General features: G+C 36.1%; 1 protein-coding gene across 1 annotated transcript in view; it reads right to left on the bottom strand.

Annotated features, from left to right (window-relative positions):
- Window positions 1-730: 730 nt before the first annotated feature.
- The window catches only part of LOC131034896 (uncharacterized), a 47,623-nt gene continuing 35,181 nt past the window's right edge, over window positions 731-13,172 (bottom strand). The window contains exon 2 of the mRNA XM_057966511.2: window positions 731-998. Within this exon, the coding sequence (XP_057822494.1) occupies window positions 943-998 (56 nt within the window). The 3' untranslated portion in view covers window positions 731-942. The remainder of the gene's footprint in view (window positions 999-13,172) is intronic.

The following is a 13,172-nucleotide window of genomic DNA, read 5'->3' on the forward strand; positions in this document are numbered from 1 at the left end:
GAAGGAGCTCGGTAAAGATGGTGATAAGGACAGAAGTTATAAGGAACTGTTCAAGTTCATCACTGAAGAATGGGGCAGTCTCTTTGCTTAGCCCCATCCTGACTGTTTTTTTGTGTCTTTTTGGTCTCTTCATTTAAAAACTCTATTGTTGCTGGTTATTTACTCTACAAACTGTTCTGATATTAAGACTGGTTAATACTGTTAATGTGTTGTTAATGTGTTGTTAATGGCCTGCCGTTCTACTTAAGTTGCCTTTGGGCTGTTTTGTGTTAGGGTCAGCACCCTTGTTTTGCTGCTATATCAAAATCAAGTTAAGAAAAACAGAATATGAAAGGTTACTGTAAAATATCACAGGCATGCAGCAAATTGTGTTCAGAAAACTAGCACACAATCATACTCGTGGCTATCCAGCCATCTAAAACTTAAGATGTATAAGGAAAGTGTTATAAGAACAACTTAGTATTTCCTTTGTAACAAATAAATTTTAGACGGCTTCAAAGACGCTTCCCACAATCATATACCACTGGCCAGAGAATAATTATTTCTGGCAGTAAATGAATTAAACATGACTAAGGAAAATGTTTTGTTTTGCAACAAGAAATAACATGTACAACAAATGCAATAACCAAGTGTCGGCAGAGGCGCAAATTTTCCTAAGCATAAAGATGTGAATTCAAGAATGTTCTTACTTCATCAAAATTGGTTTCCAAAACAAAATGCGAAACATGAATGCTAGGAAATCTAAGAAAATATTTAATATAGTAATTTTACATAATATTTAATAAAGTGGTATATGAATTATCAAATTGTCTAAACGTTACCCAAACTATGGAATGTCAATTGACATATATTATCAAAAAGGAACCAAGACATGCCTTGACTTGGTCAAATTCCAACGTGCCTCTAATATTGATCGTTCCAACATGCCTCTAATATTGGTCATCAACTCCTACATAGCGTACATAACTGAAAAGAAGGATAAAAATAACCCTGAAGACCTGCATAAAACTACAGCATATCAGCAACATTTACTCAAAACTACAGTTCTTATAAAATATAACGACAATCAAAATTCTCTGATTGTAAGAAGGAAAGGAAATGATATAAGTAGAAAACAATGCAGTAAACCTCTTTGCATAAAACGCATACAATGAGTTAGAATCTCTTTACAAATCCTAGATATATAAAATTAATTGTCACCAAATTTCAATTACCCAATATGTTGCAAAAACTAACACTAGCCAATCAGTTTAGGAAACATTGACTCTAAAAATGTTCCCATGTTCTTGATGGTGTTGCTGAAATGGAATGCTGGAGTGCAGAGATTCAGCAATTATAGAAGATAGCCACAGTTGAATTAATTTCGGAAGTCTACATGTTTCCAGAGGTACTGATAAATTAAGAACTAGATCATCCTGACACAAAAGTTCTGTTGCAGGGTCATTTTTGCAGGCAGATGTTAAGTGTCATAATGGATGTCCTTATTACATTTTGAAGACCCTTGTGTAGATGAGGCAAGATATAAGCATCTGAACATGAGGTAATTGAATAGATCATTCTAAAAGCAATTGAATTGCAAAATCAATGTCAGTAATCCAATTCCCTATGAGGCCTTCCAGAAAATTCGTTCATGCTCATGAAACAATTGCAGCAATGCTGTGATTTATTTCAAACCAAAATAGTGACAGATGTAAGCAAGTTCATGGGCATTCATTGCATGTTGGTAAGAGGAAAGTAAAATGTTTCGCATTTAAACCTCACTACAACCTGATCGTGTCCAACCTTTCATTGCACCCATTGTTCCGGATCACACACATGACCATTAGCCTACACGGTTGACAAACTGTCTAAGAAATGAACATTTGCATTACAATCAAATTGAAGACCACCCGGCACATCATCCTGAAAATTGATTTTTTAACCTGAGACAAAGTAGAATACAATTGCAAAGAATATCCAAAAGTATCAAGTAGTCATGCCTTGCTCAAGATGCTGGTCTGATTGCAATAAAGAATCTCTTCTGCAGATAAACCCGTTTATGCCTCCTGAGCAACAGCAATTTTGTCATCCCAACCCTATTCTTCAGCTTTACCTCCACATTGGTCTGTCCGGGCCTCTATCATTGCCTTCACAACAAGTGCATTTTTATTCAATGATTGCTAAAATATTACTTTTCGTATCTTCAGTTTTTCTATAATTTTCATGAACTTTATATGCTGCTTTGAAATTTGAATTTCATCATATTACGGTTACCTACATTCACTTTTGCGAAAAAATAACCTTTTGGATGCTAGGTCAAGGAGGCCCATTATTCTCTCTGCACTTTATTTATCTAAAATAGAAATCCTTGTCCAAGTCTTGATCATATTCATGCCACTTGTCAAAAAAAATTCCGGCGCATAAATTCTATCAATCTCTTGAATAACTTGGAATAAGGCATTGGTTAGTATTATAGTTGGAATCAAATCAAAAGATGTGAAAGAAATATTTTCATGCTAGTGGGATTTGAAGTCAGGCGTAGGGAAGCTGATAAATCATTTTAGTGTAATGTAAGAGATTAAATGTTGAATCATCCTTCTATCTTATTATTATTAAAATATATGCAAAGTCGAAAAGGCCCCTGTAAAATGGGAGCAGCATAGAAATCTATAATAAGGGTAACCTTCATGCTTTGATGTAAGGGTGGATATTAAACATTAAATGAAGATAAGATCTGTAAATGACATCAAAATTGTGTGTAACGGTAAAATGGGAGCAGCATAGAAACTATGTTTTATAATAAGGGTAACCTTCATGCTTTGATGTAAGGCCGGATAATAAACATTAAAGGAAGATAAGATCTGTAAATGACATCAAAATTGTGTGTAACAAGGTGATAATTATTGAGGAATATTTTACATTGAATCTTGCATTTTTGTTTGTTGGATTGAAAGTTTTAGCCTATACATTGGCAGCCAGACAAAAAATTAATTTGTAATATTGGAGGAATTAAAATGCATGTAAAACAGGCATATAAGACGTCTGAATCTCTGATGTCGTCATAAGATCTTGGAGGCCTGTTACTGTCTCAGGTGTTGGTTCTTACAATGGCCCCAATCCCATTTGTGAGTTCCACAGGGAATTCTGTGAAGATTGATCTTCACAATAGTACAATCCTATGTCTGCCTCCTATGATAGTGGTTGGAAACTTCCTTCTTCTACTCTCCTTTCTTTTGTGGTGATCTGGGAAACTTTGTGAAAATGATTTCCTGGCATTTAATGTTGGTACAGGCCAGGACAGATCACAAAATAATGAAACAGAATTTATTCATCAATTGACAAAAGAGAGGGCGAGCAGAGAAAGCCTGAACACTTTCTCCAACAAAAGGTGGGCTTCTTGAATTCGTTGCTCTACATAGTAACTCCTGTCAGAGAAACCACAAGAGTTCACAGGATCCCAGGATCTCTGCAGCACCGATTTCCTTCCACACAAAAGTAATAATTATGCAATATTTTCCAAAGAATGGTGCAAGGGAACCTTGATTATGAGCATATGATATATCATGTACAATAAGGGAACCCTTGTATATACAGGGGAGGGTTAAACATAGGAAAACATAAGATTATAACATGTGTCTTAATATTATAACACGAGACACATATTAAATGCCCTAATCAAACTTCACCAGACTAGCTTGAGAAGGTTCTAAAACAAAACCGGATAGGTAGAAAACCTCATTTGCACCAACACCTCCCCTTATGTGCAACTTAAGGAGAATGAGAAAACATGCAAAGATGAGTGTTGGCTACAAGGACTGATAAGATGCCCATGTACAAAAGAATGTCTCATAAACAGAGATAAGAGAAAAAAACCTGTAAAAAAAAAAACTCCTGTCCAAAAGATAGAAAACAAGAAAAAGTGAAAGGAAAGAAATACTCAACATGATCCCCCAAGGACACTTCCATCACCAAGATAAAATAGATACCCCCCCGCCCCCCACATAGGAGAGAAGAAGAGAGACTATGCAGCCCCCCCACAATGTATAATCTCCTACATCAATGGGAGATGCTCGACAAGGGATGCTAAAAATGATCCAATAATATCGAACAATGTTCCTCCCCTTAAATAGAAACAAATACAAAGGTGCTTGTAGGATGTCTTCCCATTTCAAAAAGGAATATGAAGGAAGAAAGATCATGATATATGATTCTCTGAAATCTGCACAGGCGTTGCCATGTCAATATCAAAGGATGACACAATCAAATTAGGAGATACAAGCCTAATCAATGAAGAAGGTGACAAGCTAGGACCAGGTGGAAATTGATGAAGAACAAGATCCAAAGCCAATAATGGGGACAATAGCTATGATGGAGATATCATCAACAAGGAAATGAATGCCTTCAAGTATGTCTGTCAAATCTACAAAATGGGACTCACAAAACAGACTTGATATATTTATCAAGTACTCACCCTAAGAAGCTAAACTACAAGACAAACATGAATGTCCTGCAAAACTGAATCACGAGAAGCCGTGGATGTAGCAACACTGAACTCTAATAAAGCAAGAGAAGGAAATGTGATCTCACTGAAAGTTGTACAACCACATTCGTCATCCCATGATGAATGTCCACACAACATGTCTATGTATGAAAAATAGATGTGTTGGCTAATGTTGGAATGCAAGAGTCCTCAACCTTAGGATATTGACTTGTAGATACAGAAGACAAGCCCTTTGAATCTAGATTTGGAGTCATAGAAGCCAAAGAATCAATAGATGTCTTTGTAGGAGAGCATCAAGAGAAGCTCCAATGACATCACCACATCCAAGACTTTCCAAATAAGCAAATTCCTCTACTATATTATTGTCATATAGTAGGTTATTAGAATCATCAAGGGGTACAAGCTGTCCATAGTAGAATCTACTAGGAATGGACATTAATTTGCATCTCCACATATCTCCCAAATTACGGTCCAAAGAGCGTGAGGGCACTCAAAATGTGAGATAGAACACATAGTGCCAAAATCAACACTACAACCAATCAATCCTACAACATGATCATTCTTAATAGCCCATACTATCTTCCACAAATTAGCACCTAATTCAAGGACAAGTCTATAGAGAAGGGGCAAGAAATGAAGCCACTTGAGATGTTTCAGGATATCGATGCCAAGACTTATAATTCCCTCCACTCAAGGTGATAACAGAAGAATGAATTGAAAAAACTATTATTGGCTAAGATAGACTCCTCATGAACCAATTAACGATCAAATCATGTGAACATGGAATCGAAAAAAATAATGGTCCCATGCTAAAAAAAATTCAAAATACAAGTCGAGTACAAAAATAGATTTCAAACTAAAATAACATGTAGCTAGTATAAAATATAGAAAAAGCAAGTGGATGGCTGCAAAGTGCTCAGAAATAACTTTCCAATGCCTATAAGAAGTCAAATAATGGACTATGTGGGCGAAAATTATGCTTCCCAAAAGAAACTGCCCCTTTATAGATGAAAAAGGCACCCTATAACTATCATGGTGGCAAGTGGATAGCATTGCTCAAGGGAGGGGAGATTTGGTGGCAGATTTGGGTAGCTATTGGCTGGAATGGGCAAAGGTCTGGCAAAGCAACCAAGTGGAGCAATGGTTGTGGATTAGTGGCAAAGTTAATGTTCAGCGGAAAATCCGAGTGGAGAATCTAGATGGAACATTATTCTAAACAGCAATGCAATGGCAAAACCCATACACTACTCGATAAATCCAAGCACTCCAGAGCAAGGCCAAACCACCTAGTATGACTAGAGTTTTCTTATTCAAACCCATGAGGACCATGTTGTACTACGGTGCCTAACAACTATGTTGTTAGAATTGACCTAAGCATGACATGAGTTAGTCAAAATCTGACACAATACAATCAACCACACCCTTGCTAGAGGTGCCCACCTAGTCACTCCTACACCCATGAAAAGTGCCAATCAAGCAGTGGTGGAATCATGAGTTGTTTTGATCATGGGGAGGTAAAATGCCATAGATGGTGATTGTGTTTATTTGTATGGTCTATTTATGGGTTGATTTGATGGTGGTTATGGTTTTCTTAATTTAATTCTCAAAGTTGAGAGACTAAATCTTGTACTAAATTTAAAATGGTGTTTGTTGTCTCCCTTAAAATCTCTAAGTCTTGTCTTTCACGAAAGTAGTTTACGACTTGACCATGAAATTGAAATATTCTTAAGATGTGGGTCCTTACAATGTTTTGCACTATTTGTTGTAGGATTTGGGTTTGTTCTTGAACAATCTTCGATAAGCTTTTCCAAAATTGGCAAGTTTTCCCCAATTTTGTCTAATGTATGCTTTAATCGAATCTTCCCTCACTCCAAGACATATTGGGTGCAATCATAATTTGAGGAAGAAAGATGACTTGTTTTTATTGTTTGTTTGTTGAATGTTGAATGTTGTGTGTCTCAAGATGAAATCAAGGGCTTTCTTTCTTGGTTGGTTATGTTAACATTGTGTGTCTCTTGATGAGATCATGGGCTTTCTTTCTTCGTGTTTGAATGTTGAACATTGTGTGCCTCACGATGAAATCAATGGCTTTCTTTCTTGGTTGGTTGAATGTTTTGTATGCACGTCATGATGAGATTGAGAGCTTTCTATTTTCTTGTTTTCTAGATTTTTTTGGTTTTAATGATGTTTCTAATGCAATTTATGTCTACATGAATACAACTTTCTTTAGTATTTTCCCAAATTTTAAATGTGATGTAATTATCTACTTTACAAAAAGTAAAATTATTTTATGAGCGCAATAATAGGATTGCTTTTCCAAAATGCAATTTTTGTATGTTTATAGTCTTTTTGAGTTTAGATTTTGAATGTGAAAGTATCTAATGAAAGAAAAATGAATCTAATTTAACAATAATGAAAATGAAATTTAGATCTAGTAAAGCAATAAGATTCTAATCTAGCCAAGAGAAAATACCAATTTTACTTTCCCAACAGCAAGAGTGTTTGCTAATTACTAATCTAACTACCTTTCCAAAGCAAATAAAGAACCTATAAAACAATGAGCAACACTAGTACATGGATTCTTTTTTCTAGAGCAAAAACCAAATGCTTCATCCACTTATTTCGATGAAGGCTTACAACGGCGATGATGAGCATTTATTTAAGTGTCTTATCATATTAACTGGGCACGGATTCAGGGCTGTTTTTGAGAGTAATAATTGAAACCAGAGAAGAAAAATCAGAGCAGAGAGTAGGAATTCCAATGACTGTGAAGGAAAAATGGGAGGGAACAAAAAAAGGTTTGAACCAACCTCATGTTCGGATTGGAAGAAGAACAGAGAGGTTTGGGAGATTCTACAGGAGGGGGGTTTAAGTGTGTTTATGGAGAGGCTTAGTGGTAAAGACCCAATGGTCACTAAGCACTTTATAAAGAATTGGAAGAGTGGCAAAGTTTTGGTGGGCACCCAAATGATGACAGTGGATGAGGAGATTATTGCAAAAGCCACGGGGATGACAACAGAGGGCTTTAAATTCTATAGAGATCGTAGCGTCTCTAATAAGGCAGCGGATAGATTTCCTGTCACGGATGGCGAGAAGAAGAAAATGGTGAAGGTCGACAACTCCTATCACTCCCCAAAACGCATCTGTAGGCCATGGAGGTTCGTTTTGTTTGCTACAATAACCTACATTACGCTGGATGGGAGATTTACGAGAGCTTACAGGCACCATTTTGTGCTGCTCAACCATTTTTGCCATGGTGAAAAGGTAAGCTTGCCCTATTATCTTGCTTGTTCCATGGACCACGCAATTAAAGAAATGTAGAAAGACCCTAAGGGCGACCATGCTCTTCATCAGGGTCTTATGGTTCTAGTGTATAAATTGCTGAAAGGGAAATGCATTGATAAACCTATTAGAGGTAAAAATGCAAGGGATGAGGAAACGGAGAGTGAGAATAGTGGTTTTAACTTCGACTCGGAAACAGAAGGTGAGTCGGAGGAGTTAAGAAAAAAGGGGAGGAATAAGGGGAAGAGAAAGAGGATAGTGGTTGATCCTGATATCTCAGATTCCGAGGATGAGTCCTTCGATGGAAAATTCATCAAAAGCAAGAAAGGTAAAGGGACTGGAAAACAAACCCAGAGGAAGAAGAACATCAGCAAGGGAGGTAACAAAGATATAAATCAAATTTTGATTGCTTCTGATGAGGAGGCAGAGAAGGATAAAAATGACAATGTGCAAGGTAAGGAGGGGGATGATATCCCGGTTATGGGTACAAATGAGGATTTGAATACTCAAGGTTTGCAAAAAGATGACCAAGAGGATAAAAGGGGAAAACCTAGTGATTGTGTTGGGGATGATGAGAGTATTAAGGGATTTTGTGATACAGTCAGCAGAATGGTGAAAGACATAGGTAGCTTGAAGAAAGATATGAATGTTATCAAAAGAGCCACGATAGGCAACAAACCTCTGTCTGAAAACGTTAAAAAATTGGCGATGGCAATCAACAATGTTGAAGCCATTGAAAACATGGTGAGTAAAATTCTTGAAACTGAAAAGAAGGTTAAGGAGATGGAAGGAAATAAAGATGCGAATGGGCTGGAAATTGCTATGAATAATCTGGGCAAAAGAGTGGACAGGATGGAACTAACTGTGAAGAAGATAGCCGAACAGAATTTCCAGATTCTCAAAGCCTCTGTGGACAATATGAACATTTTGATTAACAGATTTGATAACATCAAAGATAAAGAGGGCAACAAGGACCAATTGGATAAAAAAGGTCATGGGAAGAGGACTAGAGCCAACACCAGGAATCAGGGTGACATCAAGGGACGAGAGCTGGATGATTTGAAGACCTCTGCGAACAACATGAAGCAGATGGTGGTTCACGCTGAAGACATTATGAAAAATATCTAGCTGTCTCAGTCTCAGTCTCTGTTTTTGTCTTTGTGTTGTCCTTTTGCTTTCTTTTTGCTGTCTTTTTGCGGATCTTTATGTTATGTGTTTTGAGATCCCTTTTTGGTTCGAATGGGATCAGTTTTTGTTGATGGAGTGATCAGGCACGGTTCTTTTAAGCTCTAATGCTCTCTCTTTTTCCTAATATGTAAAAGGTTTGGGTTCCTTTCAAAAACCTGTTTTTTTACTTAATCAAAACACTAGTACATGGATTGTGTCCTTAAAAATCTAGCATAGTATGCATCAAGACAAGAATACTAAGGGAATATTGGTGATGGAATGACAGAAACTTAGAAGCAAAGTTGCATGGACACACATGGATACAAATATGGATACAGTATCAGATACAGATACGGCCATTTTTTTAAGATCACCAATATGGATACGGCTGGATATGACATTCATAAAAAACACATACAAATATATTTAACACAATTTTCTAAGTTATTAGAGGAGAATTTCATTAATAGACACATAATTGCTACATAAATAATTATAGGAGTTTAACTTCCTACATTATAGGAAACTCCCAAACAACTTTCCCAAATATATTGAGTTGTTTTAGCAACTCAACACAATCGTATCTCTAATATATTAACCTACTTAACAAACTATTATATGCATCCTATGATGCAATATTCCTAACACCCCCCCATATTGCATCCTCCAAATAGTGGACCAACAATACTTGATGACCACGTTTAGTAGTTCATCATAAGGTATGAGTAGGGGCATACTCATCTACTCGTGACAAGCAATAATGGAACTAGCCTCACTATGCTCACTATACTTTCATCCAAAGATAGGGACTAACACATCTATCCAAGGTCTTACATCATGTTTGGATAGGGGCAAACACATCTATCCAAGATCAAGGTTATGAACGGGGACACAAATATCTGCTCACAACAATTATGATTGGGGACACACATATCCAATCATAATCACCAACTCTTATGATTAGGGACAAACACATCCAATCATTTACATCATCTTGTGAATGGGGACAAACACATCCATTCGAAAACAACCAAATTGACCAATAATAGTGATTGGGGACAAACACATCCAATCATTTACATCATCTTGTGAATGGGGACAAACACATCCATTCACAAACAACTAACAATCGTGATTGGGACAAACACATCTAATCACAAATACAAACTTTTGATTTGATTTAGAAAATATATTCCTCCTCACTATTTTCGTGTGGAGGGGAGGGTCTTCAGTAGCCACCTCAAAAAGGCATTCTCCGTCATCATCTACAGCCAATGCCTTATCTATATTTAGCTTGCCATCAAGACCATCCTTCACATGTTGAGTGCAATTCATAATAATGTGTCCCTTCTTGCATAATGATTTCCCTTTGATGTAGAAGAACTAGATTTGGAGAATTGTTAGGCATATTTTTTCCATACAATGCAATTTCCTCTACAGAGTCAATTTTCTTAGCTCCGTCAATCAAAGTAGATATTATTTCTTCTAGGGTAGCATCTACTTTGTTTAATGTGAAAACAATGTTGCCATAACTAGGAGGCCTGCTATTTAACAAAATAGCTTTTGAATCATCATCATCATCTACTTTAGCATTTATCCCAGCTAGTTGATTCAAAAAGGAGAAAAACTTACTGATATGTTCAACAATTTTATCACCTTCCATCATTTTTTAGCCTGAACAATTTCTTCTTTAAATTCATCATTGCACTCATTGCTTTTGATCCAAACAAAGCATTCAAACCATCCCACACTTCCTTTGAGGTCTTTGTTAAGTTGATATGGTGCAGATATGATCTAACAGTCCAAGACCAATCAAAGCTATTGGTCTTTGATCTTTTGCAATCCATTTTGTGCTTCCATCGACATCATTTGGCCTTGTTGTTGCTCCACTTACTACATCCCACAGATCCTTTTCAATAAGGATCAATTGAAATTTGATTTGCTATGTATTAATAATGAACCCTCAAATTTCTCTATCAATGTACCTATTTTTCTCCATTTAAAGAAATACTATTTGACTCCCCCCCATAAAATAAATAATATTGAAGGTGTCAACTTCCACCAATAATACACCTTAACACTAATACAAATTTGACAAAAAGACCCTATTTTTAATACAATTTGACTCGATCACACTTAGAGACACTAAAATGATAATAACTGATGATGACAACCTATCATTAAAAACTGCTAAAAAACTTAACTTTAATCGAAAAACCAATGTAGCCAATAATGGTGAATATACCTTTTCAAACAAGGTTGAGTTGGTTTTGTTGCCCTTTTTATAAAGAATAATTGTTTTCACCACTTTTCAGACGTTGCATTAGAAGAAATCGAAACTGCCACAACTGACTCCTTCATGTCCTTCATGTTGATGGGGATGCGCTCTACAACAGGTCACACTGTTGGATCTCAAATCAACAGATTGGATAGGTCCTAAGGAAATTGCAACTCCTATGATCAAACCCTCCAATTGACTTGACCAACTTATAGAGTGAACCTATTTGGTTACTAACTCCCTCACTTTAGGCTCTGCAAGACCTAGGCGGGTATACCTATTCACTAGTGGCTTTCGATGACTAATGCTTTTTATAGCAGATTAAGTATCTTGATCTAAATTCTTCCCTACCTCAGAATGGCATAGGTCCCTAGGATAGGTGGCTTTTAGATGAGTTCAAGATTGTTGTTGTGGAAGCTATTCGATCTTTGTACTTGAAATTTATATGTATACTATTGCTAATTGGTTCTGTGAATCCTACTCACTTATCCTATAATTTTAATGCAAAGGTAATTAATATGGTGACGGTTGTGATTTGTAAATGTTGAAACTTAGTAGCTTCGGTCAGATAAATGATTGAATGAGAGACTTCATTTATCTCTCATTCAATCATCTACCTTATCGATATAACTACAATTAAATATATAGACCTCATAATCGATAATATTACTCATGCTGTGATTAGACCAGAATTATAACTACCATAGCTATCATATGGTAGCATCGATTAATGCTATCATATGATAACTATAATAGTTATCATTCTAAAATGCATGTTAAATACCGATCATTTATTTGTTAACTTATCCCGATCATTTATCAGGCATCTATAACTAATTCATGTTGCACCGATCATTAATAGATATCGACATATTAAATATCGTGACCGATAGCTATCGGCATAACTCACGATAAAGAGAAATGACGTGACCGATAGTTATCGGCATTAACATATGCTAAGTGTTAATCTTAATTGAAACGATGTCTATGCACCGATCAAGGCATAGATATCGGCATATTAAATATCGTGACCGATAGCTATCGGCATAACTCACGATAAAGAGAAATGACGTGACCGATAGTTATCGGCATTAACATATGCTAAGTGTTAATCTTAATTGAAACGATGTCTATGCACCGATCAAGGCATAGATATCGGCATATTAAATATCGTGACCGATAGCTATCGGCATAACTCACGATAAAGAGAAATGACGTGACCGATAGTTATCGGCATTAACATATGCTAAGTGTTAATCTTAATTGAAACGATGTCTATGCACCGATCAAGACATGTCTTGATCGAGCATGTCTAAAAGACATGACTGATCAAGGCATGCCTTGATCGGTGAAGCACGGGACTATAAATAAATGCAAACAGAGTGTTGAGGATGCATCGAAATTATTAATGTTATCTTCAGCAACCTATGACATAAGAAACAGAGAATATCAGTAAAGAATTAATAATATATATAACTTCAGACTTGAACATAAATTTGAATATCATATACAGTAAATGACCAGTGTCTTATCTGTTGTTTGGGCTACAGAGTCTTAAATTTTTTTAGGACTTAATGTATGATTTGTGAGACAGTTTTTAAACCTACCCCCTTTGGTAAATCTATCAGTCACTGTTTCTTATTAGATCTGCTAAATGTTCATATCATAAACCGCTTGAATGAATTTAACCTTAACCTTAAAGGACCATTGAAGGAAGAACTACAAGGAACAATTACAATCCACAAGTAGATCCTTTTAATCCAAATTTATAACATAGGAACATAAACTTCACTGTAAAAATACGAATTACCTTATCTCCTTTAGATAATATCACAAACAACTGCCTACAGAAAATGAGATAATCCACAAGACATATGCAGAAGAAAAACAACTAATTCTATTAAAACTTCAAAGTGGTACAATAGTATGCCAGAGGCTATAGTATATGTCCAGTATCTAATATTC

Source organism: Cryptomeria japonica, chromosome 5 (genome assembly GCF_030272615.1).
Source record: "Cryptomeria japonica chromosome 5, Sugi_1.0, whole genome shotgun sequence".
Classification (NCBI taxonomy): Eukaryota; Viridiplantae; Streptophyta; class Pinopsida; order Cupressales; family Cupressaceae; genus Cryptomeria; species Cryptomeria japonica.